Below are 27,370 nucleotides of genomic sequence, written 5' to 3'. Positions count from 1 at the left end.
TTGTAAAATCGCTCCTTGAGAAGAGAGTTACTCTGTTAGTTCATAACCACGCTGCTGTATGTGCTCTCTTACAGTACTTGTACGTCATTTCCGGTGGCGCTCTCAGTGCGACTTTTGTGCAAAGATGGCGTCCGTGCAGCTCACGGACGAGGAGCTTTTCTCTGAGTTAAAGCGCCTCGGCTTCACCCCGGGCCCGGTCACGGAGAATACGCGGCCCGTGTACGTAAAAAAGCTCAAAAAGCTACGCGAGGAGCAGCAGCAGCGTTCCAGGGGCGTGAAGGGGAGAAACGGCAGCAGCGTCAACAACAGCAGTAACGCCAGTAGCGGCGGCGGTAATAACGGCCACACAGCGGCGGGAGCCGCGGCGTTCCGCGCTCGACCGACTGCCATTGACGCCATTCACGTGAACTCGACACGAAGCCCCGGTGCTCGGCCAATTCTGGTGGAAAAACGAGCGGACAGGACCGGAAAGTTTGTCCTGGGATTTAGCTCGGACGAGTCGGACGCGGAGGCGCCGCAGAAAAAGGGAGGCCCGAACCACAGAGGCGCCAGGAGAGACCGAGGCTCGGCGCTGCTCTCGATAAGGCCTACACAGGAGTCTCCCGCCTCCGGTGCTCGCAGAACTACTCTCGGTTTAAACAGTAACACCAAATACCACCTCGGACTTTCGGAGAGCAGAAGAAGCACTTTAGGGTCCCCGTGGTGGACAGACAGGGGGAGATCAAGCTCGCATCGCGACGTGGAGGAGGATGAGGATAAGGATGATAACTGCGAACCGGAGGACACGGATAATCTTGAGGATACTGAGAGGACCGGGACGACTCTAAACGGTAGTAAAGGGTCTTACAACAACAACAAGCTGTCTGGGGATTATTCTGATTCTGACGAAGAGGAAGACGAGGAAGAGGAGGAACCAGAGCGCCGACGCGAGCGCCGTCTGCTTTCCAGACGGAGTGTGTCGAAGTTCACGTCCACTCCTTACAAAAGCGTCTGGGATTCGAAACGCGTCCGGGAAAAGGTGGCAGACACCAAGTCTGGCACTGCCGGTCTAGACATGGCGAGTGAGTGGGGGGAGGACGACGGAGAAACAGCCGAGTTGACCGGTGGCTATGTGAAAAATTCCCGCTTCACGAGTGTGAACGGCGAGGAGAGCAGCAGCAGCAAACCCGACGGGGAGGCCCCCACAAGCAGCGGTAGCTTCAGCTCGGCACTCAGACCTCGTTTTTCCACCTATAACAGTCTGACCTCCACTTACGCCTTCAACAACTCGAACCACACCAGCTCCAACCATAACTACAGCCACAAACGAAAGGCTGCGGGGCCAGAGGATGAGCTGCTGGAGCAGTTTAAACGGGATGAGGTGTCCTCCACCGGTAGCTTCAGCGCTCACTACCTGTCCATGTTCCTTCTGACCGCCGCCTGCCTCTTCTTCCTGCTGCTCGGCCTCATGTACCTCCGAATGCGGGGCTCTGTACCTTCAGACGCAGTTACTGGTAAGTACACGTACATTTACAGAGGGGATTAAATAATTTACTTAAATAATTTCCAAAAATCTATTTGTTCTCTAAGAGGCATCCCACTGAACTTGATTACTAATATCTTGTTTATTGTACCATGACTGCTGTTGAAAACTTTGAGGTTTGTTGAGACTGAATTCATACTGAGTGTGTTCAGGCTCACAGTCCCGACCCTGATGTCTGCATTCCTCTCTTTACTTCAAAATTATACATGCTGATATATTGTGTTACCGAAACTAGTTGTTTGTTGTATTACAACACCGCCCGTGCATTTTCACACTACATGATATGCATCATTTTATTAAATTTTTCTTTGGATGTGCAAGAAAACATAGAACCCATATGATGGTGAGCCCTTTTAGGCGTTTCATTCAATATTTATTTCAAAAAGTTAAATATTTAACGTCATAAATATTAATATTACATCCATTTGTGCAAAAGTGGGTCTGATCAGTGGCTTGTTGACATGACTCAAAAGGGGCACAAATACATCTGAGTAAAACTCAAGAACTGTTTGGTTAAAAGTGCCGTCGCTCCCATTACCAGACAGGAAGTGACATGTCGCTCTTGCTCTCCTGCTGATCCCCTGAAACAGAACAACACTGAAACTACCATCATGCAGAGATGTTTCAGTTCTGTGCACCTTTACATACTGACCCACTACCATCAGCACCTAGTGTTTGCTTACTGTGATTTTTCCCTATTATATTTTGCCTATTTTCACCCACTTGCTAGTGTTCTCATTTACACTATGACTACAAAACCAAATCTCTTCTCATGAAATCTGACACTTTTGGTTGGTTTTGCTCTGTTTTTGTCAGTGTTTTCACACTTGTATGTTCCCGATAAGGAAAAGATGGTGTGTAATTTGTACGGATTAATTAAGATGTTTAAGGAAAAAAAAATTAATCAGACCTAACCTTGGCCAAGGTGTGTAGTACAGCAGGTTGTGGAATCACGTCATAGATACACTATAGATTGTGAGGGGTGTTCTATTGAAACATGCAACTTCAGTAGGGTTTATTTTCTTTTACTGGTTGAATAAACTTATTTGCTCATTAACCCGGATACAAAATATTTTTAGCAGTGTTTCGGTCTTGTTCTTAGAGTTAAAACGTCACTGTTTCTTTTGTTTAACTCATTAACTAATTAACAAGACCTTTAATCCTGAGGGAAACACTGATGTGTGTGGGGTGTTTTTGTTTGTTTAATTAGTAGCTCAGCTATGTCTGAGGAAGCTAGCGCCTTTTATTGAGAGCTTAAGTGTGCAGTGTGCCCAGGGAGAGTCTGGACTAAAGAGCGAGTGGCAGACAGACATCTAGGTCACAGACAAGCTAAGGCAGACTAATTACTTGTCTCTCCAGAGATGCTGGAGGTCTGTGGTCACAACTACAGTGCCCGACTCTGTTTGCTGACTGTCTGATTGTATATCCAGCACCATTTAAGTTTTTTTTTCTCTTTTTTCTGGTTTTGGATATATGTAATCTTGGCAGACACATAGAGACATAGTGTTGCATCATTTGTCTTTTATTCTAAAATAGTAATTATGCCATTTTGCTGTACCATTAAAGTCGGTGTGTAACATTTTTTTTTTTGTTGTTTGTTTTTCTTCTACAGCGCAATGTATTTCCATGTGAAACAGATGAAGCTTTTTAGCTTTGATGTACAGCGTGACCGTGCTAACAGATGTTTTGGAGGAACTGATTTATTAATGTTTTTAAAAATAGTATTAAGCCAGCTGTTTATGGTAGAGGGATACTATATGTAAGGGATATTCAAAATACCATGCTGAATAACGTGATATGACTTTATTTGTTTGTACCTAACTAGAGCTATGTACTGTGGAAAATAATTAAGTACCCGGAGTAATTGGAGACCCATCGTTTGTGCATATGCCGATTGTGTGTCATAGTAGGAAATGCAGTGGGATGTAATTCTCTCTTCTACTCTACTCTGAAATTAAACTTCCTTTTGCTGCTCTGGTTTTTCCCTTTTGCAGGCAGAAGCCACCCATTTGGTGCAACCTTTGATCAAACATATGTAAGTAACTTTATTACATTATCTCTTACATTGAGAATGGTGTGCATTGTTGTTTAGAAATTTCTGAAGATTTTTTTTTGTTATTTTGGAGTCTGTTCTTTATGCACAACATTTCAAACTTATATCTGTTTATTTTTTTAATTGTGCATGTGGATGTCCTTCAGCTTTTACCACAAGGTTTAAAATTAAAGTGTAGTGATAGAGATGGTCAGTGGAAAATATTGTAACTGTGAGTTTTCTTATTGATTTAATTGTATGTTTGGGTTTCTCAGTAAAAGCTTAATTTAAAGCCCAAGTCCTAAACACCTGACAGAAGCAAACTTTCTAATGTTAATTAATTGATTGTAGTTTTAATGTGATTATAGATTTCCTTATTGCATTTGCTTTGTAGGCATCCCAAAACAGCAGATTCCAAATGCAGACATCTCTCAAATTAACTTGTTTTTGTATCTGCCTATCTGTGTCAAATAATAAGAGTATAATTGTCAAATTACTGTTATATGTGGTCATCTATTTCTGGATAAGTTTAAAGTGCTGCAATAAAAACCAAAAAAAAGTTTACTTAATTGAATGCAAATGTTTTTCAATTAAAGCTGAAAGTCATGTTCATATTTACTCTAATATAGTGTGGCAGATGGTGTCCAAAATATTTTTGCACCAAGCATAGTTTTGATATAAAATGTTATAGTATAAATATATAAATAGTAGATTTTATGTGCGTTTTTATTTTGTTGAAAGTAATGTTTGTTTTGTTTGTTTGTTTTAAAATAGTAGATACTTCTAGAGGGCACGTTAAAGGCACGTCTATCCTAGTTTCAGTATTACTTTTAAAAAGTCTTTTCTTCCTCCTCACGTGATTGAATGATGTTTTTTTTTTTCATGTTTTAATGGGCTCACCACATCAAGTGGTAGAACAGGTCGAGCTGCAATGATTCTGTTTCCATTTAAAAACATGTTCGCCTTTTTTGTTTCTAGAACCACACGGAGAAAGACACCATTCTCAGTCTTCTACTCCATCTACATGAGCATCTGGCTAATACTGCAGGTGAATATAAATTTCAAAACAATAATGATTTGGAGATGCAGAGAAATGTGGATGTAGCCATTGAAATATCAACATTTTTGAAAAAACCTAAAAAAAAAAATAACGATGTGGCTCACAAGATCTTCATTATTACAAAACCTAAATTAAAACCTAATTAATACAATCATGCACTTTGTTTTCCTGGTGCTTTTAGAAGGAAAAAAAAAATCAACATGACAGTAAACTAGATGCCCAAACGTCAAAGATAATTGAACTTGCTACTCAAAGTACTGAGAATGTCAGTACTCCCAAAAAAGTGTATTTTGTGCTTAATCAGAGTATTTAATTGTCCTATCAGCTAGCCTTAATCTTCAATAACATTTCCATTCAATATTTCTTCCAGGTGAACATGACTGCAAAGATCTCAACGATCCATTAAACAGAAGTGTCTCCTTTTCTGAGGCTACAGCGTATCTAAAGGTATTCGAGTTATACCTCACTGGTGGTGATTACTGCTATAATATCAGTCATGACGGAAAAATAAACAACTTTTTCCGCTGTTACATTTACTGTGTGTTAGTATTTGATAACATGTATTCAGTCATATCCATGTTTTTCTTTATTTAGATGCAAAATATAAGCTATGACGGCTGGATAGAAACAGCCATGGAGTGGATCATTGTCACCGGAGAGATTTCTGGTATAAGGTAACGTGAACCAGTAGTTTAATTTTCAGTAGATTTTCCACTTGGAGTTTCTTAAACTAATGAGGACATTTTTTAATGACATTGCTGCTATGTCTAATTACAGCGTGTTCAACTAAAAATAATGTATTTCCATTTGTTCCCTTGCTGCTGGTCCTACAGGTTGATTGCAGATGACCCTATGCAACTAGTGGAAGACATGTCTGACATAGCTCGTCTGGAGTCCACTCACCCTCGCATGTCCTTCGTTTGCCGTTTGCGACGAGCCTTCTTCACTGTGATCTACAGAGTACTTCTCATTCTTGCTGGTACATCTCTCAAAATTAGAGTTTCATTTTATACACAGAATTGAAGCTTGATTTATTAAACACAAGTGTAAGATTCGGGCTGGTTTAGTTAAATGTAAAAGCAAACAGCTCTCGTTTTTCAGACCATTTCTATGCAAATCCAACCCCACCCTTTCTTCAGCTTTGCCTAAGCTCTGTCTGCTTCCTGCATCCCCAAAGGAATTGGCATTGTATACGGCGTAATTCGTTACGTGAAGTACCGATGGAGGAAGGAGGAGGATGAGACCAGGCAGATGTATGACATGGTGGAGAAAATCATAGGTACTGATGCCATTTTTATTTTATTTTTTCCCAGCTGCAGTTTGTTCTGCCTTAATGAACCTGCGCCTGATTTTTATAGAGGAGTGGTGAAACGAGACGAGTGTGTAAAAGCTGCATTTCTGTGTTTGCAGATGTCTTGAGAAGTCACAACGAAGCTTGCCAGGAGAATAAGGAGCTGCAGTGTTATCTGCCTATTCCACACGTGCGGGACTCTCTTGTTGAGCCGCAGGACAGGTGGGAATTTTTACTGTTTGGCTGGAATTTTTACACAATGCAAAGCTTGTGAGCAGAAAATTGATTGGTCATTGGTCAGTTGTTTAGAAACAACTAAGTTTTAGGTTTAGACTGTATTGGTCTGTATGGACTTACTTTAGTTCTTTACAGATTTATACACCATAGTCTACCGTTGATACAATTTTCAAAGTTTTGAATTTTGAGTAAGGGTGAAATAAAAAGCAAATGTTTTCCCCTTTTTTTAATGTATATAATTTAGATTCATAGAGTATAATAATATTGTATAATATAATAATACTTTTTTGTGGGTTTGATTTAAATGTCAGGAAGAAGATGAAGAGAGTTTGGGAAAAAGCTGTGAATTTCCTCTCTGCAAATGAGTCCCGCATACGGACTGAAACACAGAGGATTGGTGGAGCTGATTTCCAGGTGTGGCGGTGGCTTCAGCCTTCCTTGTCTTCTGACAAGATGTGCAATATGCCCTCTAAAGTATGGCAGGGAAAAGGTAATGCTCCTTGTTGGTGCTATGGCATCAATAATGTTTTCAGTCACACTGTGTATGTGAGACGTTTACTTGTTTTTAAATGTAACACTGTGCATGTTGTTTCTCACAGCGTTTCCTTTGGATCGAAGGAATTCGCCACCAAACAGCTTAACACCATGTCTGAAAATTCGCAACATGTTTGACCCTGTAATGTAAGTTCTGACTGTATCAGCTTTGTGTTTGTTAACAGAGCCAAGAAATAAATGCAATGCATATTTAAAAAGCCTTAAAGATTATGGTAGGTTTCATATTTAGTGGATTTTAAATGCTTACGATCGCATAAACAAGTTTGACAGGTCAGTTTAACATGTTAGATTGTGTACCTTTTAAAGAAGAGTTTTTTCAGAACACCCAGTTTTCTATTGTTTGTTAGGGAGGTGGGGGAAAACTGGCATCTTGCCATTCAAGAAGCCATTTTGGAGAAATGCAGCGATAATGATGGGATCGTCCATATTGCTGTTGATAAGAATTCACGAGAGGTGGGTTTTTCTTCCTTTTCACTGCTGAATTCTGTCACCTGAGTCTTTTCCCACCAGCATGTTGTGACAGCATGTTGGAAAAGGCACAATGAAAGCACTCAAACTACAAATTCATGTCGAAATCTGTGTTGGTCTTGTAAAATATTTCATTATTGTCATCCTGTTTTTCTGTCCTTACAGGGCTGTGTGTATGTGAAGTGCCTTTCAGCTGAGCACTCTGGAAAAGCTTTCAAGGCACTGCATGGCTCTTGGTTTGATGGTAAATGCATTTAACAATTGTGATAGATGGGAGTGGAATAGACCAAGGCATCACAGTTTACATTGATCTCATGCTTATTTACAAACTGCTGTTGTGATTTATCGAGCTCCTGACCTCTTCTGCCTTCTGTTCCAGGAAAGCTGGTGACTGTTAAGTACCTACGTCTTGACCGCTACCACCAGCGTTTCCCACAGGCCCTGGGCTGTAACACGCCTCTGAAACCGTCCAGCTCCAACATGAACACAATGGCCCGGCTACACCAGCGAACCAGCACATCCAGTTTCCTGAGCTTCTCCTGAGTCTTAACCATGTCCTCTTGTGCTCTGTCCCTCTTTTACATTTCTTCTTCTCCATATCTGGCTCCTCCCTGCATTTGGAGCCATGCTCAGGAGCTTTTTCCTGTGGTGGTCCTTTGTAAGCAGGTCTAAAGTTTGCAGCAATGCTGTCCGGGTATTTTTTTTTTTTTTTTTTTTTTTTTTTGTGTGGAGTTGAAGCTAAAGAGGAGAGCTGTGCACAAGGAACATGTTGGGAGTTGCCAGAGCTTTGCTTAGGACAGCTAGTCATGCATATCCCTCCTCTCAAATGTTGGTGCAATGGACACACTATCTATTATGCTTTTCCTTTTCTTTTTTTTCTTTGGTTTTTGTAATAGACTGGCTATTGATTTAACAAAGAATCATGGCTTCCAATTTATTCAACTTTTCAGATTTGAGGATGAGAGATAACTGAAGCTGCTGTCTGTGGTTGTAATCTTGTCTCTCTTTTGAATTTTTTTTGTCTGAAGTTTACTTGGTCAAAAGGAGTTCTATTGGGCTATACATTGCTGCATGTGCTGGTTCCAATATCCCTATATTTATGCTTTAAATTGTATCATATAACATGGATGTTTATTTCCCCGGAAGACCTTTTTAACTTTATGTATTTCATTTTTCCTTGTAGTTTTTAGTCCAAAACAATGGCATGCACACACTCTAAAAAGAGTGCTGTAAATATTTGTTGAATGGTGGTGGTTGAAATATGTCTGTATGAAACTGCAGATTGTCATAAGCTCTAATTTTTTTTTTTTTTTAAACAACAAATAAGAAAAATGTGTCTTCGGGGATGCTGTGACCACACAGTCATTTTATATAACCCACTTGGTTTTGACATGTGCAGAGTAATTTATGCGTGTTATTCCAATTTCATGCATTTTTTCACCTCAGTTTTGCCATTTTGATTGTATTCCATTGTACTCTAATGTATTATTACTATTATTATTTTCTTTATATTTTGAAAGTTATACATTTTCATTATGATTGATACAGTTTGATGGTTTTGACATTTTCCCCTCACCCACAGATATCCTCTGGCCACCAAAGTGATTTAGTGCACAGCCAAAACTCAAGTATTCCACATGAACAGTATCAGCAAATCTGGTCAAGTGAATGAGTTTGTCACTATTTACACACTTCTTTGCCCATTCTGTGTCATAGTCCTTTGAGAGAGGGACAATAAGTCATGCTGAATTACAAAAGGCATGCCATGTTTTGTTCAAATAAGGTGTGGGTTCATTTGAGATTAATAAAGTGTAAGTTTGTAAGAAATAGTGTCCAGAATTAATTACCAAGGGTCAGATAAATTCAGTCAGCACACAAGTTTTAATTACTTTGCTACATCATAATTGCTGACAGTAGATCATTTGATTAAGCAGTTACATGATTAATCCCTAATAAAAAATAAAACATCCACATTATTTCTATAATAATGCAGTGCAGATAAAGTGGAGTATTTGCAGCAAGATAGAAAAGCAATGCACAAAAACATGGCGCACTTCCTTCTGCAGCAAATAACCAAATTGTGCCTTAAATTTGTGCTGTTTTAGGGACTGGCACTGCACTTGGGAATGTATTTACAGTGATCTTTATAAAATGTTAACAATCTGGAATATTTTGTACATTTATGTACATTTAGAAAAGTGACCATGCCATGTGATTTTGATTCAACTGTAACTCATGTTAATATAAATGCCATCAGCAAGATCATCATGGTTACACACTTAATTTCCCAACCCATGCATGAATAATTTTTTTAATTTGAGTGTAGGGTTTGATCTATTTTACTTTACTGATCTTTTCAAAGCTGCCATATGAGAAATGCAGAAGAAAAGTGTTACTGTGCTTGTTCTCAGTGTAATTTGCTTTGTGTCCACAGCCCAGTGTTGCCAGTTTACCTGTTACTCTCTGTCTTATTCCTTGTTTCTGTGCAGGCTGCAAATTGATTGTAATTTTGGTTTGGTGTGGCACTCAAAATGGTGCCTGGTTTGCATCTCCATTGTTGATTCTGTTTGTTTTTACTTCTTTTTTCCCTTCTCTATAATGTACTTTCTGTACACTGTACATTTTTAGCTGTACAAAGTAATATGCAGCAGCAGTCACAGCACCTTGTATGGTTCTGACCAAGATCCCTGACCTGCAAGCCAGAGGGGAAATTGAACAAATGATCCAGGCTTTTTAAAGCTTCAGATTGTTTTAATGTAATTTGTCACTTGTTAAACCTGCTCTAATTAAAGGTTTATTAGGGGTTTTTAATTTGAAGTGTTTGTTGCCTAATACCTGGGAATGTTGATTAATAATGGTTTTGAGATTGAAAAGTGTTTCGCTGCAGATCTTCTGGTTAATCCATTTAGTTGTACAGCTTCAGAGGTGTGATTATTTAGTAATACTTTATGAATGAGATATTAATGTAGATCAGGATCAACGACTCCCATATGACTGTCCATCAAAAGGCTAACAAAGCAACAAGTAACCTACACCAACAGCAACTATTAAGCAATTAGGTGTATCTTTCCATTAATGATTCATAGCAAGATACTGATTACTACAGAAGACAATGTCCTAGATAGAAAAGTCTAATAATGTGAAATTATGTTTGAAGGGATCACCCTTAATACTACCAACCTACATGTGTTTGTAAATCTCTTTTTATTCATTATTTTAACCACTGTACATTAACACTGAACATATTCAAACTATGAAAGAACATTTAGGGAATTATGTAGTAAACAAACAAGTGTTAAATAACCAGTGAATATATTTTACATTGTCCAAAGTAGCTACATTCTGCTTTGGTGACAGCTTGGTAAATGCATTATTTCATAAGATTCACGAGGTAGTCAAGTAGTTTGCTGGTGACCCTGTTGGTGATCTAGTTAAAATTAAGGTGCACATTTAACCAGCATGGCTACCACAGCTTTTTGCAGCAACATGTCATCACAACTGCTTTGCACTTAATGGGGAAATCATTTGTGTTCAAACAGGAAAATGACTCCAAACATACCTCTTGTTAGTGTAAACACTTTGTTCAAGAAGGGGCGTGATAGACCACTTCATTAGATGACCTGGTTGCCACAATTACTCAATCTAAATCCAGTTGAGATGGCTTGGGATGAGTTGATGGAGTAAAGGAAAAGCATCCAACAATCACTCAACACCTCTGGGGAAATTCGTGAGATTGTTGGAAAACTATTCCAGGTGACTACCTTATGAGGCTCGTGAGAGAATATCAAATGTGTGCAAAGATCTCAAAGAAAAGCTAGGTATTTTAAAAAATTGAAACTATACAACGTAGTTTGTATGTTTTATAACACGTGTTTGTTTCACTTTATAATTCCATATATGTTTTTTCATAGTTTAGATATCTTTAGTATTAATGTATAATGTAGAAAATACTACAAATAAAGAAAAAACACTGAAGGTGTTACATTAATTTGTGTAAAATGGAAACATGTTTGATTACTATTCCGGTCCGATATATTACTGAAAAAAACTGAGCTTTCCGGTTTCCTCCCTAAATGTCATTCACCCTTGCGTGTGTGTGTGTGTGCGCGCGCCGTGTATTTGCTCATATTTGGAGATGACAGGAGGGTCGGAAGGAATTTCCCACAATGCACTTGTCATTACCGAACAAGTCCACAGCGCTGCCTCTGCTGTCAAACCCCATGTAGCTCCGGCTCGCACTCTGCCTTCTCGCACTCTCCCTGCCGCTGACTGCTTTACTTTTTACTGGTGAGTTATTTACCATTTATTATTAAATATTCGCGTGTCTTTTCTTTTTTTTAAAGCTAGTTAGCTTAGCCACAGGAATCAATTAGTATCTTTTTGCTCGTGTTGTCACCGCAGTTGACGTCCTTTAGGAGAGCACCTGACATCTATTGATTTATTATTTATTTCTTGCTGTCACTTATGACTAATTATAGCTGGCTAACCTTCTGCCAGAGGTCTCATAGGCAACACTTGCTAGTTAGCCTGCTAGCTAACTTGACTACTTGGCTAACTGCGCGTGCAGTGTCTGTGAACAGTTGTTGCTATAGTAACTTGCTAACGGTAATAGATATGGGTCAGATGGTGTTTTCTTTGTGAACTGACTTTGAGCAATTTTTTGTAAATGGTTTAGATTATTATGAGAAACATGTACTACAAGGACATGTATTAATTTAATGTTCTTTGAACATCATATGTAAGTGTACAGTTTGTATGTAATATAATGTAAAACAATGATATACAAAAGCACTGTTGAGAAAAAGAGTTCTGTCTGACCAGCTACCAAAACACAGGCCGAGCTGGTCGAGCTGGCAGCTCATCCTTACCAGCTGGTAAGTTATTGTCCAGCTTCTTCATTACTTCAATTTGAGGTTTTCTATTTGCCGTACAAGTCTACCTTGTCATGTAACATCATCTGTGGTTTATTCATATATATCAGCTTGCTAGCTGGTAGCTGAACAGGTCAAGCAAGATTTTTCCATTTTCTACCAGACTTTTCATACCTTTTTTATAATGACACTCAATACCAGGTTACATCCCTAATGCAGGAATGTCCAAATCCACTTGGATGCAAAAAAAAAAAAAAACCAGTAGCTCCTGAGTTTACATAATGTCCGTCTGTCTCTCTCTCCAGCCTTATAAGGTCATTTGACATTTCAGGAGCAATGAAATGTTACCAGAATTTCAAACCCACCCTTCTTGCTTGCTCACGTCTGGATCGTAATTACAGCCAGTTTCACAGTTTTCCATTACAGTGGAAATAAAGATCATCTTGTATTGGACCATGCTATTGCTTTGACTTTTAACTGGTTTTCTTCTTGACACTGAAAGTCTCGACTTTGAAGCCACAGTGACTCAGCATCTGTGCAGAAAAAATGCATGAGAAACTCTTTGGATAATGAACTATGAATTTGACTTTTAAAGTACATGGCAGTCACACTATTACTTGTTTTTTATTTTTTAAAGGATGATCATTTTATTAGTTTGGCCTGACAGGAAAAACCAAAACAAAACAAAAAAAAAACAACAAAACATCACTGCTAAATATACACAAGGTTCAGTGTAGAACCAAGCTAATTATAACTTGCGCTAAGAGCTCATGGTTGTGTATTTTTAAATGTGGCCTTACTAAACTCCAATAAATCATTTACATGTCTATGAAGGCTCATCTGACTGTCATTTTGAAATAGCAAAGGAGTAAATTGGATTTTTTTAACAACTGATTAAATGTTTCATTTGAAATAACTGTAACCTATTTGTAATCTGTTAACTGTGGGTCTACCTGAATAAATAAAAGCTACTTTTCACTTTTAATGTTGCACTTGAACAATCATTAGATGAATTATTCAAGTCATTAGCTCAGTAGATGATCCTCTTCCCTGTCACCGTATCACCAGTTTGACCACTAGATGGACCTCCGTTCACACAAATTCTACCCTCTTTTACATTGTGCTTCCTATTCCCAGTGGTAAGCTTTTATTAGTCTATTTTGCACTGGTGTAGTGAAGCCTGCTAAGTTAGATTCCAGAACAACCTTCTTTTTTTTTTAACCATTATGACACTGCAATTGTTCGATTCTGTAGTGTCACCTGCCTTGTGCTGAAAGACCCTGGCCCACTCCTCTTCCTTGTAGCTGCACTCCACTTGAATTCACTGCGCTATAGATGCAATGGCGTGCCGTCACCTCTGCACTTTGGCTTCGGTGGCCACTCTCCCATACTTCAGGTCCACTGTGAATGTTGGCCGACTTCCAAAGGTCAACCTACTCAATTCTCTAGGTACTGTAACTTGAAAATATCTTTCTATGACTAGTTGATGGAGATATCAAATGAGAGGGAGGATTCCTGTATTCAAATATTATGTATGTTCATTTAAGACCAAGCAGATCATTTCCTAATGTGTCATTACATACAATGCCACATGTAATTATACACACTGCATTTGGCCACACTTTGGCCATTGAAGGTTAACTGATTGATGCTTTTGCCACAAATCAAACAAAATAGGTAACTTCTAGGTAACATTGTCCAGGTTATCAGACAGTGTTTAGGCTAGTTCACTTCCTGTCATCCAAAGTTCACTGAGAGTTTATCATGTGCTACAGCCAGAAGAGCCACTGATTTGACAATGGCCAGGAATTTTACACATAAGCTTAGATGTCTTCCCAGAGTGCTTTACCCAGAGTCTCTTTTGTTTATTTGGAGTCTGTACAACCCTTAACATTTTAAATGATCTCTCACATGTAAAATAGTATGTATTTTTTTGTTTATTTTTATTCTCAAAAGTATATTGTTTGCCAGGAAAATGTTGGTTTTATTTTTTTAATTGTTTATCTCTAGATCTGTATCTTTTGATAAATCTTTTAGTATTTGCTTTTATTTTTCTGTGTACAATGCAATACTGTATTGGATACCATATTTTTCAGATACCATTTTTTTTATTTTTTTATTTTTTTTAAACTGGAAAACAGTTTAAAAAACATGCATTTCTGTTTTCAAGACTTCATCATATACAAGAAAATCATTCATGTTTGTTTGTTTGTTTGTCTATTTGTCTGTCTATTAAATAAACATCTTTCCTTTAGGGTCAGGGGTTCATTTAATGCCCCTGTATTATGTTAGTGGAATTTGCATGTTCTCCCCATGGTTCAAGGGTTTCAGGTCAAGGACAATTGTTGTAGGCTGATTGGCACTTTGTCCAGCTAAATTGTCTAGATGTCCAGGGTATCCCACACCTTGCCCCCCAGGTTTTCTGGGATAGGCTTCCAGACACCCTATGATGAGGAAAAGTGGTATAGATGAATCGATGAATGAACTGATTTGTTAATTGTTTATGTACTTTTTTTTTATCCTCCATTGTAAATACTCCGAAGTGTTGATTGTCCAGAAAATGCATCTCCTTATCTGCAAGGTTTCAGTTTAGATTGGGTTGATTTCATCTTCTGCTCACACCACTTACTTACTTTTTCCTCATCATTTTCTCTCGACAAAGGTCTTTGCCCTGCATGAAAGATGTTGGTCATTTTAGGATTAGTCTCACAAGCCAGACATCCAGCTTCATCATCAAGTCTGTATGTGACAGTTTGACTGACAGGACAGATGACCAATCACAGACAATACTTTCATAGCCTGTCAGTAAAAATATCTTTAATGTACTTTTAAAGAGTGCATACCATTTTTAGTCGAGCATCCAAATCGTTTTTAAAAATATTTACAGATAGCAGACTGAAAACTTATCCTGATGGTTGTGGCTGGAAAAGTGTACAAAAGATACACCAAATTTCTTTTGTCCATGATGTAAGAAGCATCTGGGGTTGAGACTACCCTAAGGTTGACCTCTCTGCTATTTATCTGACTGTGTGACTGACACCGCTGACTTGTGTTTTATTTGTCTGTCCATCCCGTACCCTGCCTTTGTTTTGTTTTCTAGCCTAAGCCTGCTGTTCGTCCTGCCACAGCGTCCACCGTGGTAGCGGCATCCATGTCTGGGTTCAATCTTCTGCATTTGGTGACCAAAAGCCAACCTGTTAAACTCAAGGCCTGCGGGCTTCCCTCAGGTCTACTGGAAGCTGTGTGTGTTTGCAGTGTGTGCAGTGTGTTTAGCGTGCTCAGCCTCTGCGAGGTCTAACATGCTTTTTCCTCTGTGTGCGCACTTGTGAGTTTTTGTGTGCGCAAGGGGTACACGGTAACGTCACTTACGGGAAAAGCCACCGCGTGTTTTCGTGCCAGTCTAGCATTTCTGGTATTCCAAAATGGATTTCCGTGTGAAGCTCTAATGTCTGACGTGATTAATGGATACCTGCTAATTGGAAAAACGGCACATGAAAATATCTACCAGTTTAAAAAAAGAAAAAGTGAGGGGGTGGTAATGGGGTGCTTTTTCTGTATTTGACAACCCCTTGTTGCCAGATTTCATATTCTCTTTCCTAGACTAGATTCTTCACTTGTTCATGGATTAACATCTAACATTTTCTTTTAACTACCTTTTAAGCTTGCATGCACAGCTGAGCTTCAAATGGTTGTGTTATTTGTTTGTGGTACTGAAGCAGGTTGTGTAGAAATAATTATAGTTCATATATTTATATATTTAACATTTGGGGGAAAATGTGCTGGAGAATGTCAGCGAGCAAATTTTACATCTTATTTTGATATAGTCTCAAGTTTTTGTTTCTAAAAGCTATTCCTCCTTCTTTCACACACACACACACACACACACACACACACACACACACACACACACACACACACACACACACACACACACACACACTTTCCCTTTCTGTGTGAGTAGGTCTGTATGTATAATAGGATCCAGAAGTCCTCCTCTTTCTATGAGAATATTTGGTGCTCTGTAAGGAGGGCTCTTCTCTTCTCTTCTCTTCTCTTCTCTTCTCTTCTCTTCTCTTCTCTTCTCTTCTCTTCTCTTCTCTTCTCTTCTCTCATTTGTGTCAAAAGTAAATTCGTACTCATGGGTAGGAGAGAGACTGTTCAATGCAGCCCATTCACCAATAAGACCCTTTAAAGACCCCATTATTTCCTCCTTTCACATGGTTTCAATCTTGTGGGGAGGAATTCTCCACATAGCATAAGTGACAGGGGATCCAGTCTTCCAGCACATGGCCTTCACCAAAGCAGGAGCACTGAAAAGAACACAGCGGTGTTTAACCACCGCCATGGGCCTCACATGCACATTGAAAGTAGTCTTATCTAGTGAGGAGGGCTAAATTACTATTAGCTGAATATGAATTGGGATTATGTAGTATTCATCTGAATTATGCAGTTGTCTTAATAATGAGCAGGGTATAAATTATTAATACATTGATCTTTGTGATTATAAAATATGTAATTCCATTATATTTTGGTAAACTAAGAAGTATTTACTTAAACTTAGTATTTAAGTCAGTCCTCGATTTGCCCTCTAGATGTCACTATTGTTGCAATCCTAGATATCTTGTGCTTCTATTGCCAGTAGTGGTACATATTTCCCTTAGCTAAAAAAAAAAAGTTGATATGTTTAAATGCTTACCTGAGGTAAAAATCTTACTGTAAGTAATGAACAGGTGTTGTTCTTTGGCTGTAGCACATAACTTTTCACTGACCCAATGTCCCATGTATAGTTTTCAAGCAAGAGTCAACATTTATTGATTCAATTAGGTGATCATATAAATTATAACATTTACTTAAAATATTATTATTTGAAATTGCTCAGAAAGGACCCAGATTACAAAAATGGAGCATGTGTGCCTGATTAATATGCTTTATCAATTTCAAGCATGTCTGAGCGCATGCTTCTGTGTATAAGTATGAGCGTGTGCATAAATGTGACCCACACACCATTACAATGAAAACTGACTCATGCTTGGAATTAGGCAGGAAATAGTTGTTATTAAATTTGCTTTATGATGGCTTCATTTGGTTTGCATATTATTTTGCAGTGCAAATTTCAGCAGTATATTTTAAAATATTGTAACACGCTATACAATAGGACACTTATTCGCGTCTTTCCCAAACTATTTTAGGGACATGCCGCACCAAGAAGACCTGGCCCAAAAGCTTCACTCAGGAAGAGCTGAGGAAGCGTTTGACACCTATGCAGTACCATGTTACTCAAGAAAAGGGCACAGAGAGGTGAGATTTGTTTCTCTTACTATTTCCTCTGAAGACTTTTATATTAAACATTTAAAGTATGCAGATGTATACTAGAGTGCTGCATTATTATTTGTTTATTTTTTTGTTGAATTTTGTATGGTTTAATTTTCAGATTGGGAAAATTAGGAACATAATGCTATAACCTTGATGTGATTTGCACTATATTGGCAAAAGTTCTGGGACACCTGACTCTTCCAGTCACATGTGGCTCTTCTTCAAACTGTTATCAAAATGTTGGAGGCACACAATTATATAGGCTCTTTGGAAGCGGTAGCATTACTTTTTTCCTTCACTTGAACAAGGAGACTCAAACCTGTTCCAGCATGACAATGCCCCTTTACACAAAGCAAACTTTATGAATATATGCGTTGCATGGGTTGGAATGGAAGACGTTGTATGACTGCAATAGAGTTTTGACCTCAACCCTATTGAATTGGAACGCTGACTGCACCCCAGGCCTCATCATCTCATACAGTGGGGCAAAAAAGTATTTAGTCAACCACCAATTGTGCAAGTTCTCCCACTTAAAAAGATGAGAGAGGCCTGTCATTTTCATCATAGGTACACAACTTCAACTATGAGAGACGAAATGAGGAAAAAAAAAATCCCAAAAGTCACCTAGTCTGATTTTTAAAGAATTTCTTTGTAAATTATGGTGGAAATAAGTATTTGGTCAATAACAAAAGTTCATCTCAATACTCAATACCCTTTGTTGGCAATGACAGAGATCAAAGGTTTTCTGTAAGTCTCCACAAGGTTTTTACACACTGTTGCTGGTAGTTTGGCTCATTCCTCCATGCAGATCTCCTCTAGAGCAGTGATGTTTTGGGGCTGTCGCTGGGCAACACAGATTTTCAACTCCCTCAGATTTTCTATGGGGTTGAGATCTGGAGACTGGCTAGGCCACTCCAGGACCTTGAAATGCTTCTTACGAAGCCACTCCTTCGTTGCCCGGGCGGTGTGTTTGGGATCATTGTCATGCTGAAAGACCCAGCCACGTTTCATCTTCAAGGCCCTTGCTGATGGAAGGAGGTTTTCGCTCAAAATCTAACGATACATGGCCCCATTCATTCTTTCCTTTACACGGATCAGTCGTCCTGGTCACTTGGCAGAAAAACAGCCCCAAAGCATGATGTTTCCACCCCCATGCTTCACAGTAGGTATAGTATTCTTTGGATGCAACTCAGCATTCTTTCTCCTCCAAACACGACAAGTTGAGTTTTTACCAAAAAGTTCTATTTTGGTTTCATCTGGCCATATGATATTCTCCCAATCCTCTTCTGGATCATCCAAATGCTCTCAAGCAAACTTCAGAAGGGCCCGGACATGTACTGGCTTAAGCAGGGGGACACATCTGGCACTGCAGGATTTGAGTTCCTGTTGGCGTAGTGTCTTACTAATGGTAGCCTTTGTTACTTTGGTCCCAGCTCTCTGCAGGTCATTCACTAGGTTCCCCCGTGTGGTTCTGGGATTTTTGCTCACCATTTTAATTTCGACCCCACGGGGTGAGATCTTGCATGTAGCCCCAGATCGAGGGAGATTATCAGTGGTCTTGTATGTCTTACATTTTCTAATAATTGCTCCCACAGTTTATTTCTTCACACCAAGCTGCTAACCTATTGCAGATTCTGTCTTCCCAGCCTGGTGCAGGTCTACAATTTTGTTTCTGGTGCCCTTTTACAGCTCTTTGGTCTTGGCCATAGTGGAGTTTGAAGTCTGACTGTTTGAGGATGTGGACAGGTGTCTTTTATACTGATAACAGACAGATAATACTGATTATTTTGTCTCTCATAGTTAAAGTGTACCTATAATGAAAATTACAGGCCTCTCTCATCTTTTTAAGTGGGAGAACTTGCACAATTGGTGGCTGACTACTTTTTTGCCCCACTGAATCAGTACCTGACTTTACTAACAACTTCTCTCAAAATCTAGTGCAACATCTTCCCTGAAGAGTGGTGCTTCTATTGTATTTGGTTAAATATCCAGATAATTGCACATTGCCTACAGGTGAATCTTAATCATGTCTGGAAAGGACATAATTTCAATATTTTAAAATTTTAGTAATAGTTTGGGAACAGGCATTGAAATTCTCTGTGCATAACGATTCAAGCGGTGTTCTTGAATCTCATACTTATTTGCTACAAACCTATTTAATCATTACAGTTAGAATAAAATAGTATATTTTTTAATTTTTTTATACAGCTTACAAACTGAAAGGCTGGATTTGATCTATATAATCTACTAGATTAGTAAATATTTTATTGTCTGGCTTTTGAAACAGATAATTTTTTGGTACGATGTGCTATCTAATTTTTTCACGTACGAAGGTGTGAATTGGAGAAGCTGCTTGATATGTACACAGTTACATTTAAAAAATCATAGTGGAAAATATCTGAAAGTGTTTTAAGTTGAGACTTAAAAGATACGTTTTTTTTTTAAGGGGAAAGAGTTAAAAAAATATTTTGTCGTCCTGACACCCAATTACACATTGCACTTTTAGATGCCTGAAATATTATAGTTTACAGTCCAAATGATATGAAAAGCCTCCTTTCCCCTGATATTTTTAGTATGTGTTATACTCTTTATTCAAACCTTTTGGATGTTGATCTTCCCCTTGGTTTTGGAGCACTACAAAAATATTCGAAAGATCCACCCTAGTGATTAATGGCTATGAAATGCATCAGAGATTTGTCACACATAAGCTTTGTGTAGTGCTGGATGGGTAGTTGCGTCCTGACCCTTTTGAGCTTGTTGCCGTCTTTGTTTGGTCTGTCTGGGTTAGAGAGTGTGTTGACAATGCCAGCCTGAAAACCATGTCATGTTTGCAGAGAAAAAGGCATAACTCTGTTAAATTTTTTTTCTTCTCTGGTTGGGTTTGGCCACAGCAAAGCACACGTGGGGAAAGTATTTATCGGCTTATTGGCAGGAGGAATGTTAAAAATGCTCCGGGCCCTGAGACTGCGTGTGGGTGAGGGTGTTGAGTTTTCTGAGGCCTGCGGCTTGCAGACGATCAGAGGTTACAAAACCAAGCTGCTCCCCTTTTAGATATTCCCTCTCTCTGCATGTCGCCCTCACTGCTGCCTGATCTAAACCAGCCATGTTTAAACAGATCAGCCTCTTATGCATAGTGGTGAAGATTAAACTGTTTATAAATCATGTTGAATCTCATGACACTCTTAACCATATGTGTTGAGCAAGAATAACAAAATGCAGTTTGTTAACAACCCACAAAAATGTTTGATTAACATGTGTATGGTAAAGGATTTTAGGTCAATGAAGATGGATTAAATAAGTACAAAACATCTTCAAATATTAAGTAGGTCTGTATCAGAACATGTAAATAACTTGCCTTTTTTATTTTCACATTTTAGTGCATTCAGTGGAGAATATACAGACAATAAAGAGGAGGGGACGTACAGGTGTGTTGTCTGTGGTACACCTCTGTTCATGTAAGTTGTTCACTTATTTAACGATTGTTAATAATTCTCAGAATTGTCCATCACACTTCTGTAATACTACTTTAAAGCTAGATAAGAGCTTACTTAACTGTCCACAGCTTGCTAACAAGATACCAGAAACATAGTGCTGTCAGATGTTTTGTCTAGTTGATGTACTTGCAACACCGTCTATCTCTTCCCTGTGTTATTCGTTGGTTTGGCTTCTCCACAAGTGGCTCAGCTGAAGCACGAGGTTAACTCTACCTGACAGGGTGTCCGAAGGCAGCCCAGGAGCCATTACCAGGTCGCCTTTTTCCCACAGCTCACTGGAGAGCTTCAAAGGATACTGAATTTATGGCTTGCATTAACCCATATCTTAGGAACAATGTTCTCAAAGGAGACAGTCAAACCCTATATACCTCCCTCCCATCCTCCAAACTATGTGCTCAGAGAGCACAAATTGCCTACTTATTGCATGCTAGATATTTTCCAACTTTTATAGGTTTTTTCTTTTTTTTTTGGGGGGGGGGGGGAATTAAAGAAAATGAAACACTCAAGAAAGAGTTGTCTTTGTAATGGAAGATTGAGCTCAGCGTTTGACCATGACTTGACATTAGAAAAAAAAAAATAGTCCTCCCCATCAGGTGTAATCATTTTTTCCTCTGAACCTGTTGTTAGACAGCTCAGCTCTTAAAAGTGTTCAACTTTACAAGCCCTAATTTTATTTTTACTTTTTTTTGTTGTAGGTCAGATAAGAAATTTGATTCGGGCTCAGGTAGGTTTCCACCCTTCTCTCTAACCTGATCTATTATATAGTTTTTAAGTGAATGTCAGAATCTTTCTTTTGCTTTAATTGTTTAGTCAGATAGAAGTTCTGCTCTTTTAAGAATGAAATATGTGTTCCTATCTATGCAGAAATAGAAACTTACTTACCTCTGACCCCCCCTGCTCACTCTATTTCTCATACTCCTCTGAAGGGAGAGGTTGACCCTTTTGCTCTCTTTATGGTTGATTGCATGGCAGAATGTGTACTCAGTCTGCTGTCTAATAAGGCACTTAGTGTGGGCTACAAAGGTTCACATTCTTATTAATCTACTTGTGTGAAGTAGGCTACCACACTGACTTTAATAAGCTCACAAAATATCCAGCCAGTTATTTTAATGAACGTTATCTCTGTCTCGGAGATTAATGTATCGCCAGTAAACTTTAGATTTCTGCCATTAGTAATCCACTGGAAATTCCCAGCTCTTGATTTGTTCACATCAAACAATGCAATTCCATTTCATTTGCAATTAGTGCATAACTCCGAGCAAGTTTTTTATCACGCTGGATAAAAATTAATATGTCTAGTTTACAAGAACTAGGCCTTAGAGGGTTGCACCAATTTTTGGAATGGAGTCTTAGCTTAGATAGGCCTCTAGAATGTGTTAAAGGTCACAGGCGTAGGCCGAATAAAATATATTATTTTAAATTCGTTTAGATTTTTTTGTGGCAGAGCATGACACAATACGAATACTATTCTGGGAACAGTTTGTTAATGTCTCACAGCTCTGCAATCCAAAACATTTTCTCTTGTGGTGTTATGTACGCTATTTTTATTCCGTCTCTGTTCAACCTACAAGCATGCATGAATTCCCCACAGAAAACAACCTGTAATAGGAACCATGTGGTCCCACAGTGAAAAATAGGATTTTCCCTTGCACCGAGTGATTTCTGTCTTCGATGCAGAGACCAGAGCCAGACCTCCTGCATTGTATGCAGCCCATGTTGCAGGCCAGCCTCTTATAGACTCAATTTCCTGTTTTGTTAGAGCACTGCTACACTGCTCCATTCACTGCTCTGCTCAGTCCACCGATAAAGCTCCATTAGATCAGTGCAGAAACGATCCACCGGGATTCTCCTGCTCTGACTCATAGGATTTCTATATTCCCCCGAGAGCTTCCTGTGTCTGAGTGGAATTTTGTGGCTTTGTAGTTGTGGCCAAGCACTGCCTCCCTAGCTAGGGAGGAGGAAAGGGGGAGAGGGTGGATGTAGCATGCTGGGTTTGGGATTGGGGAGCGTCAGAATAGGGAGGGGGTGAGGAACTTCTTGATGCTTTTAACCACAGATAGCATCGCAACAATGAGTCGTCTCCTATGAGCCTCGAATCTGTCATGATCACATCAATAATACTACTTTTGCTAATGATGCGACTGTGCAACCTGGAGCAGCCTTTGTGTCAATGAGAGCTCATGCTTCATGGGATCCCTGGGATAAGCCCCTGTTGATGTTTAGCATATGGTCTCAACAGTCCCCATGTCTAGCTGGCTGAAAGGAAAAAGCCTCTAGAATTACTAGTGCATGGTCCTGCTTAGCAATTAAGAAGGAACACGCTGTTGTTTATTGAACTTGGGGTGAACAAAAGCATAAAGTTGGGGTGGTGGAACAACATGGACCTCCTTTTCCTGCTTCCCTGTACCATTTTTGTTTTATAAATAAGTTTTAATCTGTTTTGAATCAAGTCGGACCAAAGGATAGAGTGACTGGAGCGAGAGCTAGAGGGTGAAATGGAAGGCTTGCCGTGTCAAATATTTTTCATTTTTACATACACACTCCTGCCAACTTTAACTTTGTAACCTCTGAATCAGCGGCTGTTATGAATGACTAATTCAAACTCAGATTGTTTTAAAGTGTTCTGCAAGACTTGAGAACTTGCAAGAGTTATAAGTCATGTGTCACATGCACCATATAGATATGACCAAACTTAGATATGTCTATTAACTCCTATTTCTGCATATTAATGTGGAAGGTTTGTGCAGAAGACTGTGTTTTCCCAAAGCAGTATAGAGCGAGTGCTCCACAGCTTCCTCTTCTTTAGACTCTCCAGCTACCCAATAAGCCATGAGGAGGACCACCCATGAGCCAGCATGGCCTCTCTTTCCATTCGCTCCCCTTTTAGAGAGCTGAAGTCTTCCCTATAAAAGCCATGCGGTACAGATATAGACTACCACACCAAGGATTAGGCAGACATCTTCTGTGATTTAATTCGCTTTCCTCTGCTTTTGGTTGGACTATAACCACCTGTAACAGCATGGGGTACATGGAAGTTCGGTGGAGACTATGACATATCTGGGTGCCAATTTTCTTCCATGTGTAGTCTCAGGTCAGGCTAAACCTGAGAACCTGTAGGACTCTGTATTTTTTTTTTTTTTTTATCTTCTAGAATCTGCGAATCCTGACAACTTGAGAATGCTAATATGTGCTTTAAGTTTAATAAAGGCCACTGCTTCATCTGGCCTTTAATCACAATGCAACCAAAGATCTCGCTAAGCAAAAAAGAAAGTTTTAGAAGGGGTACGCCAAACATCTAGTCTGGAATGAGTTATAAAAATAAACGCTTAGCGGCGGTTTGGCAGGGTCAACAAAAAGCACTCCAAGTGCTAAGACAGAGAAGGAGAAGCCAAGATGTAGTAGGGGGATTCCATTCTGTTGGCGCGTACAGGTTAGAATAAAAATAAATAAAATAAATACAAGGATAAATAAACACACACACTACCACACTACAGATTTTCAGATTTACAGCGCATACCACAACATCTTTCCGTTTTTTCTTTTTACAGGATGGCCGTCCTTTTTTGATCTGATCAAAGAGGAATCCATTACACTGGAGGATGATTTCTCTTACGGCATGCACAGAGTGGAGACTACCTGCAGTCAGGTATATTACTTATGAACAAAAACACATTCGATACATAGCAGGAATCGAATGTATGGGATAAAACGGATTTGATGAATTGAATGTTAACACGCTCAAATACATGCTTCCGTACAAGTGAAATTAACTTTGCATATTTTCAGTGTGGCGCACACCTGGGACACCTCTTTGACGATGGCCCCCGGCCCACTAAGAAGCGTTACTGCATAAACTCCGCCTCACTCGCCTTTCAGCCAAAAAATGTAGCTCCTGAAGGGGCAGAGCAAAGCAGTACCACAGGCCAATCATCATCTTCTTCTAGTAAGAGTCTGCTTTGAGGTGAATTTACAGTAGACCAGTCAAGTATTAGAACATTGGTGTATAACCTTTTAGAGTTTACTCCAAATGACCAAATACAGGTTAAGCCTGATTCATTACAGGTGATCCTAGCAATAAGACCGGCACGTCGTCCACCAAGCAGGCTAATCAGTAGCAGTATTTAAGCAGCATATGTTCAATGGCCTTGACTGATATGCTCTACTAGTCAGTCACCCATAAAACTTCCCCATGTTCCAGAGATGCATGTTACCAGAAACATCTCTCCAGAAAATCTGCTGTGTGCTATTTAACAATGTTTTTGATAGAGCAAGACTGTGGACTATAGATTTTTTTTTTTTCTTCCCAAAAAAATATAGTGGAACATTTTTGCTTAGAAATAAACTATATATATGTGTGTATATTTTACAGAGCGATATGTTGTTTTTGAAGTGATATTTGATATCAGGAGGTCGTAGGTTTAAGGAAAATGCTATGCAAAGTGCTCCTGTGAGCGGTAAAATAAACACCAAGTAGAGAACAAAGCATTCTTTGAAATAAAATGGAACATATGACAAATGTTTAGTCTGAACACAAATGTAGCCTGACTTTTAAGGGTGGGGTTTTGTCTTCCTGCTTGTGGTGCCTTTTTCTCCTTTCCTTGAATATTTTTGGGGGGTTTTGATCTACAGAATGTGTTGACAGTTGTGATTAAACAATTATTGAATCCTACTTGGTATGTGTTGTGAATTCATCCGAACATATATATGTATATATTTTGGTGGTGTAGCGGTACACGTATTCGTACTGAAATCTTTCGGTACAGGGCTTTCGGTTCAGTACACACATGGAATTGACTAGCGGCTAACACAAACACACGCACACATATTTTTATAACCCAAATGGGGTCTAACTAAATATTTACATTTTTCCATTTATTCAACTGAATATAGTCAATTTAATTTGTGCCAAGTTAATTGATTACTCAATTTAATCAATATGATTAAAAAGTGTATTGCATAATTGTATATATTGTATATATTTTATTTTTATTTAATATTATAAAATATATTTAACCGAACAGGCATTTTATTTAAAATTGTTTAAAAAAGTGTTGTCCACAAATGATGATGATGATGATGATGATAATAATAATAATAATAATAATAATAATAATAATAATAATAAAAACTTTGCTAATAATTAAAAAAAAAAACAGCAACAACAACTTTGACTTAAACACCAAGGTACATACAGAACCATGAATTTTGTGTACCATTACACCCATATATATATATATTTTAAACAAAATTGTAAACACAACACTTGTTTTTGCCCCCATATTTCATGAGCTGATCTCAAAGAATTTATATTTATTTATATTTTACAAACTTTCTATGTACACAAATGGCCTATTTCTCTCAAATATTGTTCACAAATCTGTCTAAATCTGTGTTAGTGAGCACTTCCCCTTTGCTGATGGAATCCAGCCACCTCACAGGTGTGGCATATGAAGATGCTGATTAGACAGCCTGATTATTGCACAGGTGTGTCTCAGGCTGGCCACAATAAAAGATATAATGTAAAGTATTCAAATAATTAGGTATTAAATCCTTTTCTTATTAATTACAATATTGCAATAAAATCATATGCTTTAACTTCCACATCAGTGAAAATTTCAATAATCACTGATTGATTTAAAACTAAGACTTTTCCCATGTTCTCAAGTTATTCATGTTTGCATGAATAACTGATATGTTACCTGAGTTCAGAATTTCACATTGAGCAAAAAAAACGGCACAACTCCAGTCCTATCGGAGGCGTGAACTGTATCAACATTTATAATTTGTTTCACTTCCCTTTGAAGCTATTCCTCAAAGAGCCTTCATTTTCTTGAATGGAAGTTCAATGTTTGTTCGGTTGCTGTTTAAATGTGTCACTGACGTGCCGAAGAGACCAACATAAGACGTCACTCTTGGAACTGATAGCATGTTGCAAAACCAGTCAAAATGAATAGAACCTGTAGACATCCTGTATGAGGTCTCTGTATAAAACAAAACCACAAAACAACAAACACACACACAAAAAAAAAACACCTTTGTCATTCATGGTCAACATAAAAGATCAAGTTCACTGCTTTTGATTTTTATAATGATACTGATTGTACTGAATGTAATTATACATCATACAAATTGAGGCACATAAATGATACTGGCATATAGATAGCTTTGATGCTTACTCGTCAGTAAGGCCCTTAGTATATTTTATTTTTGTGCATTATTGATTGGAGAATATTGGGAGAACATCTATTCAATGAACTACTGTAGAGGGGTACCCTAAGAGCTTTTATTTGGGTGGGTGGGTGGTGCTGCACTTGGTGGGTGGCTGGAAGTGCTCCAGAGCTCTCCAAGGTGACGTAAGTCCTGTTCACCAGCCTCACTGCTCTACTGCTGTTTAGAGAACAGAGTGGCCACCCTTACTCCATGAGTGTGGGAAAAGTCGTCCAACGGGTCTGGCCCTGAGAGTGTTTACGTTACGAATGCAATAAAGAATATTTACAAGTCAGGTGTGTTTAGACTGGGGGATGAGG

General features: G+C 38.8%; 2 protein-coding genes across 4 annotated transcripts; both read left to right on the top strand.

Annotated features, from left to right (window-relative positions):
• lemd3 (LEM domain containing 3) lies at nt 1-8,992 on the top strand. Its single transcript, XM_046872744.1, has 13 exons — nt 1-1,493; nt 3,517-3,557; nt 4,533-4,602; nt 4,985-5,061; nt 5,209-5,288; nt 5,448-5,593; nt 5,792-5,893; nt 6,025-6,127; nt 6,454-6,632; nt 6,742-6,823; nt 7,045-7,150; nt 7,331-7,409; nt 7,545-8,992. The coding sequence occupies exons 1-13, from the start codon at nt 59-61 to the stop codon at nt 7,706-7,708; spliced, it is 2,664 nt and encodes an 887-aa protein (XP_046728700.1). The 5' UTR covers nt 1-58; the 3' UTR covers nt 7,709-8,992.
• Nucleotides 8,993-11,304: 2,312 nt separating this feature from the next.
• msrb3 (methionine sulfoxide reductase B3) lies at nt 11,305-25,512 on the top strand. Of its 3 annotated transcripts, none has more exons than XM_046872745.1 (7): nt 11,305-11,452; nt 13,291-13,485; nt 17,226-17,334; nt 20,727-20,804; nt 21,539-21,567; nt 24,392-24,489; nt 24,630-25,512. In XM_046872745.1, exons 2-7 carry the CDS (start codon nt 13,377-13,379, stop codon nt 24,801-24,803), a joined length of 597 nt encoding a protein of 198 aa, XP_046728701.1. In that variant the 5' UTR covers nt 11,305-11,452; nt 13,291-13,376; the 3' UTR covers nt 24,804-25,512. The 3 variants fall into 3 exon arrangements, with proteins under 3 accessions (XP_046728701.1, XP_046728702.1, XP_046728703.1); XM_046872746.1 differs by lacking the exon at nt 13,291-13,485 and adding an exon at nt 15,137-15,263 and having other exon boundaries at nt 11,324-11,452; XM_046872747.1 differs by lacking the exon at nt 11,305-11,452 and adding an exon at nt 15,137-15,263 and having other exon boundaries at nt 13,318-13,485.
• The last annotated feature ends 1,858 nt before the right edge of the window (nt 25,513-27,370 follow it).

This window comes from Silurus meridionalis, chromosome 18 (genome assembly GCF_014805685.1).
Source record: "Silurus meridionalis isolate SWU-2019-XX chromosome 18, ASM1480568v1, whole genome shotgun sequence".
NCBI lineage: Eukaryota > Metazoa > Chordata > Actinopteri > Siluriformes > Siluridae > Silurus > Silurus meridionalis.
This window is presented reverse-complemented; position numbering and strand designations above follow the sequence as displayed.

Excerpts from the sequence above, each read along its gene's own strand:
- lemd3 (XM_046872744.1), top strand. The coding sequence starts at position 59 with ATGTGCTCTCTTACAGTACTTGTACGTCATTTCCGGTGGCGCTCTCAG. Across the intron at positions 5,594-5,791 it reads AGTACTTCTCATTCTTGCTG|GAATTGGCATTGTATACGGC; the intron begins GTACATCTCTCA and ends GCATCCCCAAAG. Across the intron at positions 6,128-6,453 it reads CTTGTTGAGCCGCAGGACAG|GAAGAAGATGAAGAGAGTTT; the intron begins GTGGGAATTTTT and ends TTTAAATGTCAG.
- msrb3 (XM_046872745.1), top strand. The coding sequence starts at position 13,377 with ATGGCGTGCCGTCACCTCTGCACTTTGGCTTCGGTGGCCACTCTCCCA. Across the intron at positions 17,335-20,726 it reads CAAGAAAAGGGCACAGAGAG|TGCATTCAGTGGAGAATATA; the intron begins GTGAGATTTGTT and ends TTCACATTTTAG. Across the intron at positions 24,490-24,629 it reads TGGAGACTACCTGCAGTCAG|TGTGGCGCACACCTGGGACA; the intron begins GTATATTACTTA and ends GCATATTTTCAG.